The sequence below is a fragment of the Misgurnus anguillicaudatus genome, chromosome 12, assembly GCF_027580225.2.
Source record: "Misgurnus anguillicaudatus chromosome 12, ASM2758022v2, whole genome shotgun sequence".
NCBI lineage: Eukaryota > Metazoa > Chordata > Actinopteri > Cypriniformes > Cobitidae > Misgurnus > Misgurnus anguillicaudatus.
The window spans coordinates 17,104,201-17,128,640 of NC_073348.2; the positions used below are offsets into that span (position 1 = coordinate 17,104,201).

The following is a 24,440-nucleotide window of genomic DNA, read 5'->3' on the forward strand; positions in this document are numbered from 1 at the left end:
TGCCTCTGCACATGGTTAAATTTAAACAGGACAACATATTTAAGACAAATAAACACTCTTGGAGAGCTTTCAGTGTACCTATGCTATGGGGTTTTTTGTTTTAAGTAATGCAATTTTGAAATACTAAAAAATTCACTTTTTGCAAATTTGCAAATCAGAGCTCTAATAGTTGATTAGTGGGGGAAATGCTGGGAAAAAAGTTTCACGAGTTGGGATGGGGTTGTTGGAAAGTCTGGCTGACATTAGTAATTTGAGGAAGTTGCATGAAAGCACTTTTCCTGTTGTCTTGTAATAAAATTACATCACCTGTCACATACGTCCCTCTAGCGGAGGATGAGGCCTCAGTCACTATTGTAGGCTACTACAGTTCAAATCCAGGCTTACTGGATCTGCTGTGTAGTTGCCATGGAATTATTTTGGGCTGCACTAAGAATTCCTGCCCTCAGGAAGAATTGGAATGCCTATTCATTCCATAAACACAAAACCTTTTCACTGATACCTTTTCGGCTTTATGGGTGTGCAAAGATGAAGGTTCCCCATTACTTTCTCTATTTCTGATTCAAGAGAACATCATCTTGGTGCTTTCTTTTCACATATGACGTTTGGTTTTCTCCAGCTGTAGTGTAAAACCGCGAAGGTCTGTGGTGTTCAGGGTGTTATTTCAGTACTTGCTGATGCTTGTAGGTTTCTCTGTGCCAGGTTGGAAGCAGATGCAATTCAAATGAAAAGCTCTGTTTAGATTCTATATTTTAATGCATTTCAGCACTTTTATGACATTTTATGCCATTAACAAACAATCTGTTACATTGGTAAACCATAGATTAACCAATTTATCATAAATAAAAACAATTAAATAGAAATCTTAACTAATTTACTGGAAAAATAATGATCATCTCTCCTAATTAAATAAATTGTCTGACATTGACTGTACCTCACTTAATACTCCTATTATAATCCTAAAAAGGCACAGTATTGATTTATTTCTCATACCTAATAAACAGCATGCAGAATAAAATCAGCAGGACACGTTTACAAATAAATTTAAAACTGTAAAACCTTATTATAAAAAATATCTCATGTTGACACAAAACCTGCAGCTTTGCATGCTGTATCCTTGCACACATCTGTGACAAATACTTTTGTGGACTTCTTAATCCATCTTCTCTGAAATTGCCTAAAACTGACAACACAGCCATTTGTTACTATACATATTAAATATTTTATGTACAAATGTACTACAATGATCTGAACTTACAGTACAAACTGGATTAATGATCAATTATGTTGAACCCGGGTGAATTTGATGCAGCGCCCCTAAAACACAGAAAAACAGGATGTCACATTCATGTCCACCATTGGTCTTTACCACAATGTTAAATACAACAGAGTGCACATCCCAATGTGAGTCTATGCTTACTGACTTTAGCCTCATCTTTAAACTGGTAAATAGCTTGTCTTACACCATTCATTTACTAGTCCATATGAGGATAATATATCCTGATCTACACTGGATTTTTTTCATGCACCTCATATGATTAAAAAAAATTGTTTTGACAATGCTTTCCCACACTGCTACATATGATAATTTGGAGTAATTAAATTGAACTAAAATACTAATTGAAATTACTAATGCATGATAAACCAAGATTGGACAGATCAGGTGCCATGAGTATAGCATGGCACTTGAACAGGTGCCATCAATAAATATCAGGCATACACTCACTTTTTATTAGGAACACCATACTAATACTGTGTTTGACCCCCTTTCGCCTTCAGAACTGCCTTAATTCTATGTGGCATTAATTCAACAAGGTGCATGCTGAAAACATTCTTTAGAAATGTTGGCCCATATTGATAGGATAACATCTTGCAGTTGATGGAGATTTGTGGGATCCATATCCAGCGCACAAAGATCCCGTTCCACCACATCCCAAAGATGCTCTATTGGGTTGAGATCTGGTGACTGTGGGGGCCATTTTAGTACAGTGAACTCATTGTCATGTTCAAGAAATGATTCGAGCTTTGTGAAATGGTGCATTATCCTGCTGGAAGTAGCCATCAGGGGATGGGTACATGGTGGTCATAAAGGGATAGGCATTGTCAAAAACAATGCTCAGGTAGGAAGTGAAATTAAAACGATGCCCAATTGGAACTAAGGGGCCTAAAGTGTGCCAAGAAAACATTCCCCACACGATTACACCACCACCACCAGCCTGCACAGTGGTAACAAGGCATGATGGATCCATGTTCTCATTCTGTTTACGCCAAATTCCAGTCTTCAACTGTCCAATTTTGGTGAGCTTGTGCCAATTGTAGCCTCTTTTTCTTATTTGTAGTGGAGATGAGCGGTACCCGGTGGGGTCTTCTGCTGTTGTAGCCTATCCGCTTCAAGGTTGTGCGTGTTGTGGCTTCACAAATGCTTTGCTGCATACCTCAGTTGTAACGAGTGGTTATTTCAGTCAAAGTTGCTCTTCTATCAGCTTGAATCAGTCGGCCCAATTTCCTCTGACCTCTAGCATCAACAAGGCATTTTAGCCCACAGGACTGCCGCATACTGGATGCTTTTCCCTTTTCACACCATTCTTTGTAAACTCTAGAAATGGTTGTGAGTGAAAATCCCAGTAACTGAGCAGATTGTGAAATACTAAGACCGGCTCGTCTGGCACCAACAACCATGCCACGCTCAAAATTGCTTAAATCATCTTTCTTTCCAATTCTGACATTCAGTTTTGAGTTCAGGAGATTGTCTTGACCAGGACCACACCCCTAAATGCATTGAAACAACTGCCATGTGATTGGTTGATTAGATAATTGCATTAATGAGAAATTGAACAGGTGTTCCTAATAATCCTTTAGGTGAGTGTATATCACTTATGGAGTTTGCACACCGATTCTAAAAATCTTGTACGATTTTTGCATGTTAAAAAATAAATACGAGCTTACGTTATGTTAATCATGTTTACACACTGCTTTCAAAACGTTCCTTCGTCGAAAAACAATTGAATGGGGTTACATTTTCTGCATTTTTCACATCCGTAGGAAACATTTTGAGAAATGTTTTGACATCAGAGCCACCGTACAAGCAAATTGGTTATGATGTGCCTGATCAGGGGTACCTCAGTTGCAACCTGCCGCCTGTGAGACTAGAACCAGCAACTTTTGGGTTATCAGCTTGACTCCATTAAGCCATGACTATAATTTTGGACTTCAATGTACAAGGATCTTAAGTCTGAATATTAGAAATGATCAAGCTCAACAAGGTTTATTTTATACATTTTAAAAGTATTCCATCTCAAGGCCAGGGTGCTGTGGGTGGATCAACAGCACCTTGTTGCCTTAATGTTTTGGGTGATTTCTAAGTGGTTGCTCAGTCTAAGCCAGGGAAAAAGGGAAAAACTTAAGTGATTAAGAAATCTAACTACAATCAAAATGAATATATTTTACAAGGGAGGACATTTAAGCATAGATCTTACTACGGTCCACAGTCCAACACTTCAACAATAATAACATTGTCCTGTAGAAAAACATTCCAGTTAAACTTAAACTAAGCGTGATAGTGATATCATTCATTGAATAACATCCCAGCCAACACACCCATGCTGATGCTTGCTGGGTCACCCAAGTGGGCTCTAGATAAGATGCCCATTTTGATCCCATGCCCAGTCTGTACCCCTGTAACCCATGTGGGCCCCACATAAACATGTTTGCTGGGATATTGATTGATTGTTTCCTGGGTTTGAACTCATGTACAGGAGTAACATGCTCAAGTCAAACAAGTCGAGTCTCTTGTGCACTTCAGTGTTAAGGGTTATTACTGCTTATGTACAACATTTCAATCAGGTACATTATGATCTCTCATGAGTTTCTTTTGCAGATGAAATGCTGCCTTGAAAGACCCAAAATAGTCCTAAATAGGCAGTAGCCAGCAAGTGCACCCGAAATGTCTCTATGATGACAGCCTTACCTTGTCATTAGCTGTAGGTCTCATTACAGCAACTCTGTCATATTGTCTACGCAGCAATGCTAATACAGCATCAAACCGGCCCTAAATATACAAAAACACAACATTTCTTAGCACATTATGGCATCTCAAAGTCTGGCATCTAACAGAATACAGCGATGTGTTAAATAAACATACTTTAATAGGAGTGTACCACTTGTCCGAAGCTGGGGTTTGATATATTGGAGGTGGTATGGGTGGAGGCCGTAATACAGGCTCTTCAAACTCCTCTTCTGGCATTTTCACCACAGCATTTTTGGGTTTCGGCAACCGCGCTCCTTCTTCTGTAGAGCCCTTTTCACCCCACCGAACCTATGGAGATCACAAGCCTTAGTATTTTGCATACAATAACTCTGTTACCAAGGTAAAATAACAGTGTTGACAGTCATGTACAGTATGTGTAGGAGGACATATATAGTAGTGAGGACGCGCATGTCATCGCAACTAGAAGCTATGGTTCAGCTCAGTAAAATGAGGGATTTACATGCAGATTAACATCCACGACAAGAAATGTCTGCAAACTTGAAGCAGAGATCAGGGAGCTCGTCAAATATCAACTCTGAAACGGAGATCATTCCCCAGCATACTAAAACAGCGCCTCACATGCTCCTTTATAATCTTATCATAAACAAAAATGCATGCGCATGGTTTCTGGAGAGATAACGGATAATAACGGCATCTGTTTAAATTCACACACAGATTAATGAATATCATTGGCAGTGTAAATTAACCAAAAATCAAACAATCTCGCTCAAATCCCGGATGCATTTTCCATAATGTCTGTGTGAAAAGGACTACACTGTCAACACTGTTACTTTACCTTGGTAATTTTCATATTTCAAATTCAGTTCAATACAGTTTTTTATTATTACAGTTAAATGTGTTAGCAGGGTTAACTTTCTCTTAATGTTCTCTAATGTACCTCCATGCGTGTAATACCTCCAGGGCCTCTGCCACCATAATAAGACGCATCTACTGTCGGCCATTTTTTCTTTCGCAGAGGATCTACCTCAGGTTCCTTTAAAACAAAAACACCAAGTGTTTCATGAACTCTTTACGCTCTAATAAGCCTTATTTTATACATATCTGACCAAGATGTCATTCAAAATACCTACAGGTATTGGTCGTGGAGGCGGAGGGCGAGATGGAGGCGGATCCCTGATCACCTATTAGAAGAGAAAAACAGAAATTCATAATATTCTTATGAATATTAATTTATTATTAATATATTTTAACCCAACATGTGTACTACTCACCACAGTACAACACAGAGGCCAAAACCACCAGAGCACAGTTAGACCCACCAGCACCAGCAGAACCAGAATAACTATGAGCACCACCATTCCATTAGACTGTGAAAAGTATAAAACACAATCATAATTATTCAATTTGTTATATTGCCAACATGTAAATAATCATTAAGGTTATGCTACAAACAAAACTAAAAGAACCAACCTAAACTAACCTGGCAACAGAATTAAAAGGCTGCTTCTTTGGAAGTTATTACATAATTTAAAAAAAACTATGTCTGACCAGACATTGCCATGCAGTTAATATGTATTTTCATTAATTACATATCTTTTTGTATATCTTTTACCGGCCTTTGACAGCATGTTATGGCACATCTAACTTTACAGTACATGCCATTCCGGCTACCCATGTCTATGGAAGATGAAAATGACTTAATAAATGAATAAATAAATAAACAATTGTAGAAATTGATAAATTAAAAAATACATAAATGCAGAAATATATAAGTAATTAGTTAAATGCAGATATAAATTAGGACTGTCACAAGATTAATTGCGATTAATCGCATACAAAATAAAAGTTTGTTTTTGCATAATATATTGTGTGCATTGTGTGAAATGATAATGTATATATAAACACACATGTTATTTACAAAACAAATATGTACCCTTTAAATGCACCCCAGCACCACACACCTACAAAATTAAAATCTTTAAGAGTGTATCAGACTGGTCTTGGGTAAGAAAACACTGCAATATCGACAATATGCACACATTCATACTAATTGTTTAGATGTTTTGTGTAGTCCTGTAATGTATCATATAAACAAAATAAATGTGATTGCTCTGAATTTTCGGATTCTGATTAAGTAATTTAATATCATCATCATAGATTATTGTTTACTTACACATGTTGTGGCATATATTGTGATTGGACTTGAAATGAAAGACTGGCCATTATTCAGGCTAATGAGCACGTCGATGGAGCTGTTGAGAGAAAAAAAAATATTCCTTTTAAAGCAAGATAAATAAAGTCTCTTTCATCTGATTGTTCAAAAGCCTGGCAACAAAGAAAAAGTAAACCAAGAAATGTTAGCAGGTTATTTGGTATGTCTTTTAAAGACGCTAAACTGTGGGAAACAAACATGGGCTTTGTTTTAGCGACACTGCCCTGCACTGTGCCTCCGCTTTATCAGTTGACTAATAGCTAAGCTATAAACAGAAACCCAAATAGAAACCCCCGGGAAAAAAGATGGTGGACTCTCATTCTCTTTGCATGCCGGCTTATAACAGCTGTAGCTCTTTGAATGGACACCCACTGTTCTCAGACACAAGCTGGATGAATGCCACTTACTGGCCGACCTCGGTCAATACTGGAGCTGGACACAGCACATGATTATCTCTCACTATACTCGGCTTCTCATCTAGAAGGAAGAGAGAGCGGTGTGAGACTCTGTTGTAAAATACAGACAAAAGCACAGAGGACTCATTTAAAGAAAAGTTCAAAAACTAAACTTTATGTTGTTCCAAATCCATATGACTTTCTTTTGTTCAACACAAAATAAGATATTTTGAAGTATATACTGATTGCTCTTTTCCACGTTTCAATCAATGTGATTTCTAAGATCTCATTTGCTAACAAAAAATAACATTGTGGGATACCACACTGCTAACTGACTTCCTAAGTGGTACGGTTAATTATATGTCTGATTTATTATGGTCTTGTGTGTGCTGCAGCTGTGGATTTATATGCCAAGCGTTAGATGTCTTACTATAGGGCTCCTGTTGATTGACAGATATTGTGCAGACCACACCCTCTGAGGTTCGGCCCTGTGTGAAGCCCCTTCCTCTCAGAACTATGTTGAACGACTCTAAAACGCAATGTTTACACAAAATTAGACATAATCACGGTTTCAAAAGAATGACATCAATCTAAGATGGATGTCAGTCATGTTTTACCATTCACACAAATGGTGGAGGGCTCAAGGTCAAAAATCTCTATGCAGGATTTCTTTAAAATCTGTAAACATAAATACAGTTCAGTTAGAAGGCACAGAAATCACAAGCATTCTGCATGCTATAATTGTCCCTTTTGTTTACATATGCGTAGCCTCACCGAATTAACGATGGTTTTGAGGGCCTGGAATCCGTCCACGACAGGAAACACTTGATCTTTGCTGTCTGCAATATCTATAAGCTGACCATGTAAATGTGTTACATTTAAAGAAAATATTTTATTTATATACATAGCAAATTATAGAAATTACAAAAGCTAATGTCATAAAAACATTATGCTATGTACACTGTTTGACAAATATGCACTTTTGCAACATTAGGTGATCAAAAAGATTCCAAAAATCAATGTGACCACCTTAGATTAGTAGCTGATTTATTGCTGTTAAGATGGTGTACCAGCTAGCAAAAGCTAATGGCCTGGATCTGATCATGTTTCAAAACACTTTTCTTTATAGCAATTCACATTTAAAGCAACCTCACTAACATTTCCCAGGGCAGAATGGATCTCCTGCTAATGGAAAATGAGCAGGATGTGCACTCTGCAAAATCCAATTACTCCAGCATCCTGTTCAGAAAAGCACATCCACCAGTGTCTTCATAAAGGACACTCTGTTTCTCTGTTACTAATGCACAGAAACATCATCATGAAATCAATATTCCCATGACAGCGATAATAATGTCAACAGCTCAACTGAAATACATTCAACCAAAAGAGAATGCTAGAAACGAAAAACTATTACTGTGGGTTTACACCAGCTGCGTCTGAGGTGTCAAATTGTCGCTTGAACATTTTGGGCCCTATCATACACCCGGCGCAATGCAGCGAAATGCACTACGCTAGTTTTAACCCGGCGCAATTATCATTTTCCCGTTGTTTAAATTGCAAATGCATTTTGCGCCCACGGGCGTTTTGGTCTGAAAACGAGGTGTGTTCAGGCGCATTGTTGGCGCGCTGCTATTTTGAAGCAACTAAAAGAAACTACGCCAATGACCAACTAAAAACTGGTCTAAAGTCTATGGCGCAATATTGTTTTTGTTATTTAATGAGCGCGTTAGAAATATGTGCCTATGAACGGGACGACAATGCGGGTTTGCTTATCACACATATGGATGCGCAGCAGCACAAAAAGCTTTTAAATATAAAAATTAAAGGATTCAATGGTAAAAGATTATTATTGAGTCTCTTGGACCAATTGGTCTCAATGAGGACCAATTATGAGACATTAGAAGGCTGGTTTCACCTGTAGCCTGGTAAGTAAATAAATGCTTTGCTTTAAACAAATGCATCTGTTTTCAAATGTTTTTTTAATGCTACCCTACGGATTTATTGTATATGATGACTCTGAACCTGTGGATATGGTGAGATGAGAAACATTTTAAGTAATGCTTTTTAAAAATCCCATGGCGCTGTCTGGGTGCTGAAACAGCTCTTCGCACGTTTGTAAATTCTTTATCTTTTTTCTGTATTTTTAGAGTACAAACCTTTTCTTGTATATTTGCCAATTATTTTATGAGATTACAATGATTATGTAGGATATCAATACATTTACAGCAATTAAAAGCCTGCTATTTTTACTTCCATGACTGAAAGAAAACGGCTTTTAAAGGTTTTAATCCAAAACAAAAAATAAATTCAATACAAATAAAAGCAACACAATTTTTGAACATTAATCTTAAACTGGTGGTCTTCTTCCTCCGCTTAGTTTTTCAGTTTACAAATTTCGCTTTCTAAATATGGATTAGACATGCCGCCGGGCGCAACTTGCTTTTAGGTGGGATGAGAGCTGAGATTCTCATTGGTTTATTGCACGTTACGCCCAAAACACACCCATTACTCATTGGGAAAATAGGAACAACCCTTTTAGGCCATGCGCTTGGCGCATAAACCATTTTTCCCGTCCTTAAATTAGCAAAAGTGGGTTCGGACACGCCAGTTTAGACCGTGCGCTTTAGACAATGCGCTTCGATGGTTAAAATAGGGCCCTTTGAGTTTATTCGCTTCATTCACGCGTGAAAGCCGCGTGAAAAACCAAAGTTCACATTTTTCAACTTGCACGTTTCCCGCGGCAACGCTCAATGAGAAGAAATCGCGTCTACCACGCTGTGCTAAACGGCTCATTTGCGCCGCAACGCGTCTTCACATCGACTTAACATTAAAATCACTCACATTTCACATCTCTACCGCGGCTGGTCTGAACGCAGCATTAGAAAAAAGAGAGACATTCTTGAAGCGATAGTTTACCCAAAAATTAAGACTTTGGCTGCGTTTCAATCAGCTTCCTTTTTCAGGGCACTGATAAGGAGTAGGCCATTTTAAGGGCCATCTCAATTGCAAAATCCATCCAGTACACTAAAAAACCAGTGAGCATCGATTGTCCCTATGTTCCCTTTCAGGAAATCACGTAACTTTTTCTGAAGCTCTCCAACCGAAACTGTGCGAGCCAAACTTCATGAAACGCAACAGAACTTTTAAAAAGATTTTTTTTATTTTATAAACACACATTGCTAAGACAGGGACCACAATCTACTTAATATTTAAATGTAATATTATCACAAACAGAGATGTTCGTTTTGCCGGCTGTTAACGAATAACAGCTGTGAATTATCACAACATGCATAAGCAGTCACATCACACACTCTTATGAAAAATGATTCTTCAAAGGTTCTGAAATGATGGTAAAGGTTCTATATAGAACCATAGCTTACTGAAGAACCCTTTTTTGCTGAAATGGTTCTTTGTCTTGGCAAAAGGGTTCTTTTTTCCCTCTTTTTTATTTTAAATTTAGTCAGTTATTTTCAAGCTGCCTCTTGATTATTTTCACCTGTAAAAGCCCTGAATCATCAGTCCTGCTGAACTGCCTGCAGACTAACATCACAAACAGGTAAGAGAGGAAAGTAATCATCATTTACTGTTAAAAACATTTTGAAAATTGAAGTTTTGTGTGTTCTTATTGTAATTTATTTATTTTATAACAGGTAAGCTTTATACTGAAAGCTTCATTCCCTTTAAAGCAGGTAAGCTTCATATTGTTTTAAATGATAGGAGACTCTGCTTTAACAATGACTTAGGATAATGATTTGTTAAAGTGTTCAAAAGCATATACATGTATATTTTACATTAAGTTTATTAAACTAATTATGAAAAGAATATGGTACAGCATGTGTTTAGTTTTTTTATTGATATTTCAGAGTTTTTATATTTGAGGTAATCTTGCTGGGAGTGAAGGCAGTGCGTATGATCGCTTGATATGAGACACACATACTGTATTTAAAGGTGATGTATGCATGTTACTTTCAATCCTGGCATTAAAATAATAGTTATTTACTGTTAAAAACATTTTGAAAATTGAAGTTTTGTGTGTTCTTATTGTACTTTATATCGTTTATAACAGGTCAACTTTATACGTAAAATTCATTCCATTTATAACAGGTAAGCTTCATATTGTTTTAAATGATATATTTAGGGGACTCTACTTTAACAATGACTTAGGATAATGATTTGTTAAAGTGTTATAAAGCATAAACATGTGTACATTAAGTTTATTAAACTAATTATCAGAAGTATGTGGTACAACATGTGTTTAGTTTTTTTATTGATATTTCAGAGTTTTTATGTGAGGTAATCATCTTGCTGGGAGTGAAGGCAGTGTGTTCTGTCCAATAGTGACCCAGCCCTGGGTTAAAAGCAACCCAGCATTTTTTAGAGTGTACGAGAGACACATTCTATTTTTAAAGGTGATGTATGCATGTTACTTTCAATCCTGGCATTAAAATAATAATATTTACTGTTTAAACATTTAGTAAATTGAGGTTTTGTGTGTTTTTGATGTACTTTATTTCTTTTATAACAGGTCAACATACTGTAAGCTTCATTCCCTTTAAAGCAGGTAATCTTCATATTGTTTTAAATGATATATTTAGAGGACTCTGCTTTAAACTGTTAAGCGTCGCCGTCCCGAATACGGGACACCTAAGTTTGCATTAATATTGTTCATGTAAATTTTGATCTATCACTACAAACTATATATCGTTGGAAAGGTCTAAGCCTCCAGAATAGACATTTCAACAGTGTTTTATAAAATAAATTATGTAGGGAGAGTAATTGATTCATTTATGAAGAGAGTGTGCCTCAAAACATTTATTTTCTGCTAAATGTCACTGTCCCACCAGCAGGACAACTACATTTACTTCAATGTTTGCATATGAATTCTTATCTAATCATGACAAACTGTATATTGTTTGAAAGCTCCAAGAGTGTAGATTTAACTCAATAGGGTGGGGTGACGCTTAAAAGGTTAACAATGACTTAGGATAATGATTTGTTATAGTGTTTGTTATCAAGCATATACATGTATATTTTACATTAAGTTTATTAAACGAATTATGAAAAGAATGTGGTACAACATGTGTTTAGTTTTTTTTTTATTGATATTTCAGAGTTTTCATATGTGAGGTAATCTTACTGGGAGTGAAGGCAGTGCATATGACCACTTGATATGAAAGACACATCCTGTTTTATATAGTTATTTACTGTTTAAACATTTTGGAGATTGTGTGTGTGATCTTGTGGCACATTTACTTGTGATAACAGAATTATTTTTGTCTATCTGTTGTAGGTGGATCATGAGTGAAGCTCTGCAGGTCTGCCATTAGCTTGATAACAGTGGTATATGTGAATTGAGTGAATTCAATTTATAAATAAATCTTTCACCAAGCATTCACCTATTTACGGACAAAACAGGTATCTTGAGCAGAGTCATATTAAAACTGTCAAATCATGTTTTAAATACAGTATGTAAGCAAACTCCAGGCTAATATTAACTTGTTTTGTCTCCATGTCTTATCCTTTCTCCCATCTCCAACAGATCCAAATCTTGTTCACCCTGATGCTCAACCTTGTATGATGATGACTACAGCCAGGTGATGGAGATCTGTGTTATTCACAGCCTGCATCTCAAGATCAACATGACAATAGCAGACCATTTCTTATCTTACTCTTATCTGACTAAATGTTCAGCATCATTGCAACAAAACAAAGAACATTAGATGGAGTATTGGATGATCCCGTAAAGAAAATAATATGGACTTTTTTGGTGAGATTCTACAAAGATTGACACAATCCTATTGACTTTTATTTTTACAGTTAATAATGCATTATAAACATCCCATTCATTTGTATTCTATGTCATCGATCTGTTTGTGCTAAAATGTATACATCAGGGCTGCGTTCCCTGAAACCTTCTTAGCTCTACGTCGTTCTTAAGTTGTACCTTAAGCTGTACCTTATCGTTAATACGTGTTTCCCGAAACGTTCTTAGTTACGTATCACTTCTGTAAGTCATTCGTTCAGAAGGTTGGTCTGGAGCACTCTTAGCTATACCTTATCCCACTTGACTCCGCTAGTGGCCATCACTGTGATAAAAGCTTGTGTAGATTGCAGTCTAAATATCTATAAAAAAAAGTTGAAGTACACTCCGTGTTAAATTAGGCAATTTTTTTTATTTAAAGAATAAAAAATTCACATAATTAGACATCATTACACTGATTGTTGTTAGATTTTAAACTATTAAAAAAAACATTTTGGGTTTAGGAGTTGGTGAAACTATGGCAGGCAGCTATACAGCGAATCTTACTATTTCAGTTGTGCATTTCAAATCCGTTAAATCTTTAGTTTACCGGCTATTTTAGCTGCAATAAAACAAATCAAGTAAAATCGCATGCCACGGGAGCACATTCATCACAAAATCATAATTGTTGATTTTCCTAAATATTATTATTGATGTTAAGTCGACTTTGCATCGAAGTTTTTAATTTTGAGGCAGCTGCATGCCATATTCTTTATAAACACTCAAAAGAAACTGCTCCACTCGATTATTGCTTGTATAAGGTCAACAAATTTTCCACATTAACTAATCAAAGATAAAATCTAAATCAATCATAATATATATTTATATATCATATAATATTTTTTTTATGTTATATTTAAGTTAAACAGACAGGCGCGGCTCCAGAAATGCGTCCATTAAGCGTTATCCGCATTGTAAACGCGCTGTTGCGCATCCAGTGTCCAAGCACATAAACGCGTGAACTAATGAACAACAATTTTTTTTATATATTTTAAGTGTAATGCCAAGCCAGGTGACTTGTGCACGACCCACCTTATTCCCCTGTGCAACGCATTTATTGGGAACCCCTAATATAAATTATCCTTTAAAGTGAAGGAATAATGGATGCATTGGAGCAGTTTATGCATTATACTTTTGGATATGAAGTTGCGAGTTTTGCATGGGTTTGATATAAAATAAAATATACAGGGTTTATATTTAGTTGTTTGCAATTTTAAATATTTTTACCAGATATTCCTAATAAATGTAACTTGAACTATTTCTGAAATGTTTCTTTAATAAATAACACCGCTCTCTCATAACGCAGCGAAGTACGTATTACATAAAGTGAACAATTGATTGTCGAGCCATCGATATCAACCTATTCAGCACCATCACCATGGACAGCACCTGGTAACGTCGTACGTAAGAAAGTATACCTTAAGAAACCCGCTAAGGTACAGTTCGGGAAACACGCCTAGAAAAGGTAAACCTGTAGTTAAGGTTTAACTTAAGAGTCTTCGTAGCGCGCTAAGAGTCAACGTTATCGGGAAACGCAGCCCTGAATGTAATGTCAATAATATGTTAATATTCAGGATTTATTATCATTTGCATGTTTTGATGTTGCATATCATGATTTTATTGATTTCATGTAATTGTTGTCTATTTAAAATTATTTTAATTGCCAAATTTTATTGTTACTTTATTTAATATTGAAGCTGTTATTTAACATCCATATCTTATTTGAGTAGTGATTTGTTATATTTGCATAATAATTTATATATTTATTCTGATTGTGATTTTAATGCAAATATTTATTATTGTATGACACCTCATGTAATGAAAAAATGAAAATAAAAGTATGTTCTGATGTCTTGCTGTTCTGTTTTTAAACTGATAAACCTTATAAAGTGCTATAAATAAGAAAAAACAAATAAAAAATAATCCTTCTGACTGCTGATAAATGAAAGGGTTCTTTATAGCACCACTGAGGTTCTATTTAGCACTTTTTCAAGGCAAAGTTCTATATAGAACCATCTAAAAAAGGGTTCTATATAGTACCAGAAAGGGTGCTGCTATTGTTACAAGCTGAAGAACCCTTATTTGGTACTATATAGAACCATTTTTCTTAAGAGTGCAGGAAAATAACTGGACAGTGTCCCAATGTGAAGTGAGCAAGGGTCTCTACTGTACCAGTGCCCGAACCTGCGTACACGATACTAATTCATGATGTCTGGGGCTAGGGAGCTGATGAGACACCCTTTTGTAATTATTTACTCACCATCAAGTTGTTTGAATCTCCACTGTCTTTCTTTGTTCCTCAGAACCCAAACACAAATTTTTTTTTTTTAAGTGTTGTGTCCCCCATTTACTGCCATAGTAACCAGAAAACCCTTCGCTTTGAAGGCCTTTTTTGAACCCTTCCCTTTTGAAAGCTTTGAAAAGACCAAAGTGTTAAATAAATAACACCTGCCTTGTGTTATATATTTTAACTGAGTGAGTAAATAATGACAACGTTTACATTTTGAGGTAACCTATCCCTTTAAGAAATGTTAAGAAATGACTTTGCTGTTCGCTTCTTGAGATCTTCTGCGTATTGTGTTGTATGTTACTGTGTGGTTGCTGGGCATTGATGAGTAATTGTTGGATGGTTGCTTACTGGCCCAAAAAGCTCCATTGTCTTCATCAAAATAAAGTTAAAACCCGTTACGTTGTAACGCTAGCCAACAAATTGGCTACAACTACTACTTCTGCATGGTGCATTGTGCAGATCAATCAGTGTTTTACAGCAAAGTATCGCAAAAGTGACGAGAACATACTGCTTTTGCTTCCCTCACTGCATAAAAATGACTTTCTTACTTAGTATTTTTGTCTTATTTTCAGTAAAAATATCTATAAATTCTTAAATCAAGATGTATTTTCTTGATGAGAAAATTACCTAAGAAAATAAGTCCAGTTTTTTGACAAAACATATCAAATTTAAGTGAATTTGTGCTTAAAACAAGCAAAAAAAATCTATGGAATAAGAATTTTTTTCTTGAATTTACCATTGGCAGATTTTTTGCTTGTTTTAAGCACAAATTTGCTTAAATTGGATATGTTTTGTCTAAAACTAGACTTATTTGCTTAGGTCATTTGCTCATCAAGAAAATACATCTTGATCTAAGAATTTTTATTTCTACTGAAAACAAGACCAAAATACTAAGTAAGAAAGTCATTTTTTGCAGTGCCCCAACATTATTAAAAATGCATAAGTAAACAAAATATATAACAATGTGTCGTTTTATAAAGCAAGAAGCTTACATATTGTGCCTTTAACAAAAAGAAAGTGCACTGAAAAAATAATACTGGATTTACTAAAAAAAACTCAATATATAGTGCAGAATTTTTGCACCCACTTTTTTTACATTAAATTCTAACCAATTTAAGCAATGCAATTTTTTTGTAGTTTTACATGTAATTTTAAGCAGTTTAAGACGTATTTTTTTAAGGAATTGCTTAAAATTCCATGTGAAACTTGCTTTAAAAGAGGGATGCAAAAATTATGCACTATATTTTTTAGTAAATCAAGCTAATTCTTTTTAACACACTGTAAAAATCATTTCCATCCTCAGCAAGTAAACAAGGTTTAATTTTGCTGTAAACAAAGTCTTACCTGGTTTGCATCAAAATCCTTCACGCCAACACAGTACACACGAGCACCATACTGTCTGGCCTGATCAGCCTGATTGATCAAATGGAATTAAGTTATTAAACGGAATTAATTCAAATGGAATTAAGTCATACAGTAAGCGGTGTTACCTCTTTTACAGCAAGTTCATGAGGATACACCTCCAGCTTCCCATCAGTCAGTGCAATAATGATGCTGGATGATCTTGTTTTCTGAGAGGTCATTTGTTCCGATGCCTAAAACAGTATTCAAGTTATTTTATTATAACAAAATTATATATGAAAAATATACTTTTTTCCCCTTTTTTTTAAAACCATTGTCATAAATGGGGAGCTGGTCCTTGCTTAGTAGCAAAACAATACCAGCTTCCATTCTGCTTGAAAGGCTTTCCATTAAAAGTATGAACATGGCTAAGGTTCATTTGCTCAGACACAGAAGCATCACTGAAGTAAGGCACTGATAATGGCTCATAGCCAGCTATGTCATTCATCGCAAAATGTGAATTGTAGGCTAGACAATTTATTCAGTGCCAGACTCAGACTCATTCCTGTGAACCATGTTCTGCACACACCCTAAAATGTTGGCAAAGGCACACATGCTCGACCGATATGTTTTTTTTCTTTTTAATGGCCGGTGGCGATATTTAAAAAAGCAATGGGGCTGATATAACACAGATATAACTACAGTTATTGAGAGACATTTGAGAGACAACCATAATTTAGTTAAATTAAATAAAAAATGTTATGCATAATATTTATTTATAAATATATAATACACCCCCTTTAAATATGTTAAAAAGTGAATAATGATTGGTAATTTTACGGTTTGTCAGACTTTTGCTTTACATCTGAGTGTCTTTTTATTATAAACAACAAATTTAAGGAATAGAAAGATTTTTTGGTTAATTCCAATAATAAAAAAATCCAAATATTGCCCACTGCAATATATCGGTCTATCACTACACACAATTGTCTTTTATTGTGGGCATTGAATTTACCTTTATAATCCCCACGTGCATGTAAGTCTCACCAGCAGGTCTGATCTTGCTCAACCTTTGAAGACCATTATCTATAGTTGCCCTACAAGACCAAAGTCACTCTTTTATATTTGTGGTACAGCAAACATGTACGATTGAAAAACAAAATGAAATCCCACCTGTCTCCAGTGAGAGGGAGGATTACTTCTGCATTTGAAGAAAAGACTATAAAAGAAACTCTCATCTTCGGGCTAAATAAATTACAAAGAAGCACAACAACACATTAAAATCATATTTACCCTTTGTGTGGGAACAAAAATGATGTGTTTTCCAATAGTATATAAACTGTAACTATTCAGTTGTGCAGTATTTGGTGTAAATGATATAATTTGAGGTTGAACATTTTGCCATCATGCAACCTGCATGAACTAGGTCAGTGGTTCCCAAACTTTTTCAGCGTGCGGCCCCCCTTGTGTAAGGTACATTCCTTCAAGGCCCCCCAAAGAAAAATTGTGACAAAAAACTGTTTTAATAAAAAAAAAAAAACATTAAATTATACAAAAAAGTAGTGCTTTTGGTTAGTAGCCTTATTTTTTTTAGATTTAATTACACAGAATTCATGATAAATTAATGTATTTCATAAAATGTCATAAAACTGGGGCCCCCTGGCATCATCTTCCGGCCCCCAGTTTGAAAACCACTGAACTAGGTCACCATACCACACACTAATCCAAACACACACAGACTGATGATAAACATAGTCATCTAAAATTAAGTTTATATTTAGTTCAACACATGTTCAAGAGGAACAAGTGGTTTGGACGAGAAAGGATTTGGTTGTGAAGTCTACAACCCATCCAATAACTTTGACATGTGTTAGTTTATTATAAAAAGGGCAAGTATAGCTTCTTACCTTACAAAGCGATTAGTCAATTGTTCCACAAATCCATAAATTTCCATCCAGTTGTCAGATACACTACCTGACCTACAATAATGATGAATGTTTGAAGCGTTTTACAAGATAAACAGTACCATATAAGGACTATTGGGTAGCACACTATAAGATGGTTAAGAAAAACTGTAGCCTGCCTAAAAATACCAGTGCTACATCATGTGATATGGGCTCTTTGGAGTAATCATTTTTATTCATATTTATAGATAGATGTATAAGTGTGTCAACGTACACCCTATTAAACATATAGACATATTTGCACACACTGAAACTCACCGATCCAAAACAAAATACAAATCAAAGGCTCCATGGCAATCCTCTCCTTTCCCAAATAAAAGCAAAAAAGAGATGCAGAAAAGTTGGAGAATCCAAGCCGCCGTCGCCCATCTCGCTTTATCGGCATGACTGCTGTCTCCTCTCATTCCTGTCAAGTACTTCACGTCTTTATTATACGAACACAATAAATTTACACCAGAAATCCGGATGACGCGCGTGAACGGAGCGCACAGTTGTATTATTCCTGCATGACAACGCAAACACCATGTAACATCAAATCTATCCAAGCATCCACTCGAACTGCAGTCATTTGGTTATATTGTCTCCGTTTTCCAAAACAAGCATCTCTTGAGATTCGTTTCATTTCGTGAAAGTTTTTTTAATCGAAGCGGGCACGGTGTACATTGTACATGAACTCATGCTCCACTGCGCATGCGCTGACTAGGCAGTCGCGCTCCTCATTGTGCTAAATGAGCGCTCTGATTTTAACATGGATCAAAAGCCAGGAATACTTCTGTGCGGAAATGAACAATCGGATATCTAAATTTATACCGCATTGTCTACATTCACAATAATAGTCTTCAATCTAAAACCCATTTGTCAGAATGATTCATTATCCTAAATATTGGAGCATCTACCAAATGTTCAATTTTATTTATAGGCTATAGCGCTTTTAACAATTGTACGTCATTCCAAAGCAGCTTTACGTGAAATAGAAACAAAGAAAACACAAAAAGCAAAGAACAACAGAAGTTTTTATGGAATATGAAGTTGCAGAGATTACTTTTTTTATTTGGATAATGTAATAAGTAGTACTCCATCCAAAACTATTTTATGAACAAAGTCTAGGAATCTTGTCCGGAAATTAAGTACATGAAGGTATTTGAAATTATTTCCTTATAGAATGATGTATGTAATAATAATAATAATAAGTAGCAAAATCTGTATTGGACCAAAATAATGAAAGCAGTATTAACGTAATGTACAAAAGAAAGGCGGCCTGCAGGATTTAATCTCAGTGTAATTTACGCACGAGTCACGCCGCTAAATACGTAGACAAAGCGCGTAAACACACATATAAATTCGCCAAATTATTAATTAATAAATTATAAACCTTGTCTACCTAAATTAACTTTACTCTCGTCCTCCCATTCGAATCCAAAGTGTTTGAGTACTATTTATTATTATTATTATTATTATTATTATTATTATTATTATGTTGTTTATTTTAATTTCAGAATTAACGTTAATGTTTATAAAGTCTAGCCTGTGCTGTCACTGTGTTACGTAACAGACGCTTCATTGCGCTGACAGACGGAGCTGCAAATAAAAAAAACTAACCAATCAGTTTTCTCTACACCCATCCCAAATATGTATAAATATTCGAATAAATATATCTATAAATTATTTATCATGTATAAAATTGATTTTCAGTGTTGCATATTAAATGAAGTACATTTTGACAGATCCGCGCGTTTTTTGTTTTGTTTTTTGGTCGCGGGATTTTGACGTCACCCATTCATCTGCCGTAGCCTTTAGCTCGACGGCTAACCACTAGCCATCAACATGACGTCCTTATGTTGTTTTTAAGCTGAAATGTGAATATATAATGCTGAATGGGACAGACGGTTGATCTAAATCCTGAGGTGAGAGCTTTGCTTTTTTACATTGAGGGATAATGGATTTAAATCTTAAACTGATCATAAAGCGACGTGTTTCACTAGCTCCTCATCATAACAGTGAGCTACAGTATAGACAAAACATAACTTATACGAACCATCAGAAATGACTGTATGTTTTCTAAGCCTTAACATAACTTCATATTTTGATTTATTAACTCCAGATTTCAGTAAATGTTCTTGTAAGGAAGTTTGTGTTTGTTTCACTTCTCAAAACCCTGCTGTCAGCAATGTTTTTTTCCGCATTTTTTGTTTTACTTTTCTGCAGCCACTTAACCTGAGATGCCAAGATGAGTATTCTCAAGAGCACTCATTACATTGAGCTGGGCGGCTATCAGTACTGGCCCGTGCTGGTGCCACGAGGGATCCGACTGTACACTTATGAGCAGATCCCAGTGTTTCTCAAAGAGAATCCATACATCACAGATGGGTACAGAGCACACCTGCCTTCAAAGCTGTGCCTTAAAAGGTGGACTAGTTTTCTTTCAGTGTTTCATTTTGATCTTGTAGCCATCAAACACTGCTTAACTTCTAACTATTTTTTTGCACATTGCAGCATATTTATTCTTTCAAATGAGACTGTGAACATCTGGAGTCATCTGCTTGGGTTCCTCTTGTTCTTTTTGTTGGGGGTGAATGACATGGCAACGGTTCTTCCATCTGCAGGGGCGTCACGAGAGGACTATGTCATTTATTCAATAGGACTCTTTTGCTTTCAGGTAATATACATAACTATAGGGCTAAATTATGTATTTCTTATTTGCATTTATGTGCTTAGTAGATGCTTTACAATAGTGACTTATATCACATTTGCTGCTTTTAACTGGACAGGTGGCTGCCAAAATAATGCATTTTATTTGCAGATGTAAGAATACATTGCAGTTTGAAAACATTGAGTATACATTCAAAATTACACATTCCTTCCTAAACAATGTATAAATATTGACAAACATTTATAGAGAAATGTGTATATTATTAAAAATTGGTATGCTTTGTCTGTCTCACCTCTGGACTATTTAATTTCTCTGTATTTAGGTGTGCATGTTGTGCTCTGTGGGCTACCACTTGTTTTGTTGCCACCGCTCCGAGAAAACGTGTCGCCGCTGGCTTGCCCTGGATTATGCTGGAATATCTGTGGGAATTTTGGGATGTTATGTGCCTGGAGTCTTCTATGCCTTCTACTGCAACAGTGTATGATATGTCTCAGTTATGTGGGCCTCAAAGGAGGGTTTTTGCAATCGTAATCAAAATACATGAAATTAATTTTATTGTTTTATATAGATATCAAAGAAACATCCAAACTCTTTAGACTTTAAAATTCAGGGTTATGTTGGAGCTTAGTGTTAGATTAGGTTGTGCACCCAAAAATGAAAATTATTATTTTCGTTATTTACTTACCCATAGGTTTTGGTTGAACTATTCATTAAAACTCTGTATTCAATGCATGCATATATCACAAGTAACTAATATTTTTCATATGTTGCATATGGTCATAATGACACCTCTTATTATTTGTCTCAGTTTTGGAGGCAGGTGTATCTGCTGACGGTACTGGCTTTGATCTTGGCGGTGTTTGCAGCTCAAATACATCCACATTACCTCACACAAAAGTGGAAGAAACTGCGCTCTGCCATGTTCTGCTCGGTGGCCGGTTACGGCATCATCCCCGCCTGTCATTGGGTCTGGCTCAATGGAGGATTTAATGCAGATATTGTACACGTGAGCATTTTAGTTGTTGGACCATGTAGCATATATGATATAACTGAGTGCAATGGTTCCTGTGGCTCAATTGGTAAAGTATTGTGTTAGCAACACAAAAATTGTGGGTTTGATTCCCAGGGAACACACATAATAATGACTTAAAATGTTTTTGAATGAAAATAGTATATTTAAAGTGATTTTATTTAAGTACACTTTGTAAATGTACTATTTACACACAATAATTTTGTACGTAATATACCAAAAAAAATTCTTATTTGGTACTTCTTAAAGGGTACTTCAACTATAAACACATTTAAGGCATAATAGATTAACAATGGGATTGGCTATATGAATGTGAAATTGAAAACGGTACAAATGTCATAGTGTCATTTTGTTTACATTACAGTACATGACATCAAAAGGTTGCAATCAAAATTGAAACCTCAAACTTACAGATGTTAACTCATCCCGTCATGTTATATTCTCTATCTTTGCAGGTGTTTTTACCTCGAGTCATGGTTATGTATCTGATTGCTGCCTCTGCGTTTCTTTTCTACATCAGTAAAATCCCAGAACGCTACTTCCCAGGTTTTATACTTTAATACTGTATTAATTGTATGTATTATTAACTGTTCACATAAAATGTCTTATCTATATATATATATATATAGATATAGATATAGATATAGATATAGATATAGATATATAGATATTATGGATTATGTTCAGTTGGTAAATAGCACCAAGATCCCAAATCTACTTTTGGTGGAAACATGCTCATTTGTAAAGTTACATTTTTGTATTTATATATCATAACAAAATATTAAAAGAGAATTGAGGAGCTCGGATGCGAAAGCTGCTAACCCTCTGTCAAAAATGAGATGATGATATTAACCAATTATGCTCTCGGCACATATTTTACATTCATCTAATACTTTCGCTTACAATCTGCTTAATCCTGACCTCAGGCCATTCAGAAATACTAGTTTGTTGGCAAAATCTATTAAGAGTCTGATAAAAAAAATGCTCATTTACAAGAAAACATGTCAGATGCACTTTGCAGGTGTTGCATTTGAGCTCTTCAGATGTTCCTAACCAAATTTTAGATTACATGATAAATTTGACTAAAAAATAAACAATTGTATCTCACTGATTTCCACTGAAATATTTACACATCCATTTCCTGTCTTCACAGGTCAGTTGAACTATCTTGGTGCCAGTCATCAGCTCTGGCATGTGCTGGTGGTGGTTATGTTCTACTGGTGGCACCAGACCGCCATCTACATCATGAAGTACAGACACAATCAGCCCTGCACAGTCTACACAAGCAGCGGTTAACACATAAGTCACATGACTACGGTTACAAAATCATGCTGTTTAAGGTTTAACAAATGCATTTGGTTATTTTGTTGGTGGCATTATTTTAAATTATGCTTGTACTTGTTGCACACTTGAATTTTTTCCTCTCATTTGCCTTCGAACAACGTATAGGGTTACGTGCAATGAAATCACGTTTGTTTTGTGAAATTGATTTCCTCTGCTTGAACAAACATATTCAAACATATGTGTTTTCTTTGCTGGATATCTGTTACGATGAGGTCCTTTGCTTTGTACTGAGCCCTTCATATGTGGGATTATTTGGGATTTGAAACTATATGCTGTTACAATATCACCTCACTTTTTGGAATGTCTGTTATTTACTATCACTGTTTTGTTTTGTGGTTGTTGAATTGTTTGGTATATAATACTGTTTGTTATCTTTTTAACGTTTTTTGTTTTAATAAAAGGATGATGTTTGAGGTATAGTGAGCATAAGAAAGATTCAAATGAGCAAGTAAGCAGTGCTAAATGTGAATAAAGGGGGGAATAATACTATACTTGCACTGAATTGAATATGAACAAGTATTCAGAGTGAAACCGCAGAAAAGATTTGATTTTCCAGTGTTTGTGTGCTATTTTAATATTGGAATGATATAAACTGTCTGAAAATCTGAATGCTGAAATAAAATGCTTTCTTTTGCTATATTCTGTATACTGTGTTAAATTCTTGTGTATCCTAAACTAATGAGTATTAGGATGATTTAATACTGTTTGGATGAATATAGTTTGTCTGGCTATTGTACATAGAATTTTAATGCTTTTATTCTACTTTTGCTTTTAAAGATACTTATGCCCAGAATGGTAGATGTATTCTGCATGTGAATGTAGACCTTGTGTCGCCTTAAATCTGTATGATGATAACATCAAATGTCTTAGATTATTTACTTTAGTCAAAAGGAGGCTAAATCTCTCAAAGTGTTAATCCAAATGTTACGGCACTGTCAGAAAAATGTCCCTAGCTGTCACTGAGGTGGCACACCTTTGCAAATGAAAGAGTTAATTTTAGAGGTAGAAATTGGTATTAAATGTATACTTATTTATACCTAAATAGATAACCCTTTTTAAATGGTACTGTCACCGTAAGACCTTGAGACCATTTTGTCTGACTGTATGGAATAGCATTAGCATTAATAAAGTGCATTATTTTCTGTCTAATGACTAGATTTTCTCATTAATAATCCATTATAAAAACAACAATACATTTGATTTCACAAACATTTATTTATTTATTTAGACATGTTATTGGATCAATGGACACAAACATTTAAAATCAACTTAAAATCAACATTCAGTGACTGCAAAAATATTATTAGTTTCTTGCACTCTTGAATACACACCTATGTTCTGAAATCACAGATGCTGTTAAAATGTCCAATGCTCTTATTAAGGGAAAGAGGCAAAGAACCTTCTTTATACTGTTTTACAAGCATCTGCA

General features: G+C 35.4%; 2 protein-coding genes and 1 long non-coding RNA gene across 3 annotated transcripts; 2 read left to right on the top strand and 1 right to left on the bottom strand.

Moving 5' to 3' along the window:
• Positions 1 to 730: 730 nt before the first annotated feature.
• On the bottom strand, positions 731 to 18,696 carry antxr2b (ANTXR cell adhesion molecule 2b). Its single transcript, XM_055209015.2, has 18 exons — positions 18,246 to 18,696; positions 17,931 to 18,002; positions 17,197 to 17,268; positions 17,039 to 17,120; positions 16,173 to 16,277; positions 16,027 to 16,095; positions 7,367 to 7,447; positions 7,210 to 7,270; positions 7,023 to 7,121; positions 6,605 to 6,674; positions 6,159 to 6,237; positions 5,257 to 5,352; positions 5,116 to 5,166; positions 4,923 to 5,018; positions 4,139 to 4,312; positions 3,965 to 4,045; positions 1,256 to 1,314; positions 731 to 1,180 (listed from the first exon to the last, which is right to left on the bottom strand). The coding sequence occupies exons 1-17, from the start codon at positions 18,389 to 18,391 to the stop codon at positions 1,276 to 1,278; spliced, it is 1,473 nt and encodes a 490-aa protein (XP_055064990.1). The 5' UTR covers positions 18,392 to 18,696; the 3' UTR covers positions 731 to 1,180; positions 1,256 to 1,275.
• Positions 9,906 to 11,781, top strand: LOC129419506 (uncharacterized). The gene is made up of 3 exons (XR_012372522.1): positions 9,906 to 10,540; positions 10,659 to 10,696; positions 11,704 to 11,781. It is a non-coding gene; the product is annotated as an uncharacterized lncRNA (long non-coding RNA).
• Positions 18,697 to 19,731: 1,035 nt separating the features above from the next.
• Positions 19,732 to 23,650, top strand: paqr3b (progestin and adipoQ receptor family member IIIb). The gene is made up of 7 exons (XM_055209026.2): positions 19,732 to 19,891; positions 20,193 to 20,393; positions 20,481 to 20,643; positions 20,960 to 21,115; positions 21,446 to 21,643; positions 22,123 to 22,213; positions 22,821 to 23,650. The coding sequence occupies exons 2-7, from the start codon at positions 20,215 to 20,217 to the stop codon at positions 22,961 to 22,963; spliced, it is 930 nt and encodes a 309-aa protein (XP_055065001.1). The 5' UTR covers positions 19,732 to 19,891; positions 20,193 to 20,214; the 3' UTR covers positions 22,964 to 23,650.
• The last annotated feature ends 790 nt before the right edge of the window (positions 23,651 to 24,440 follow it).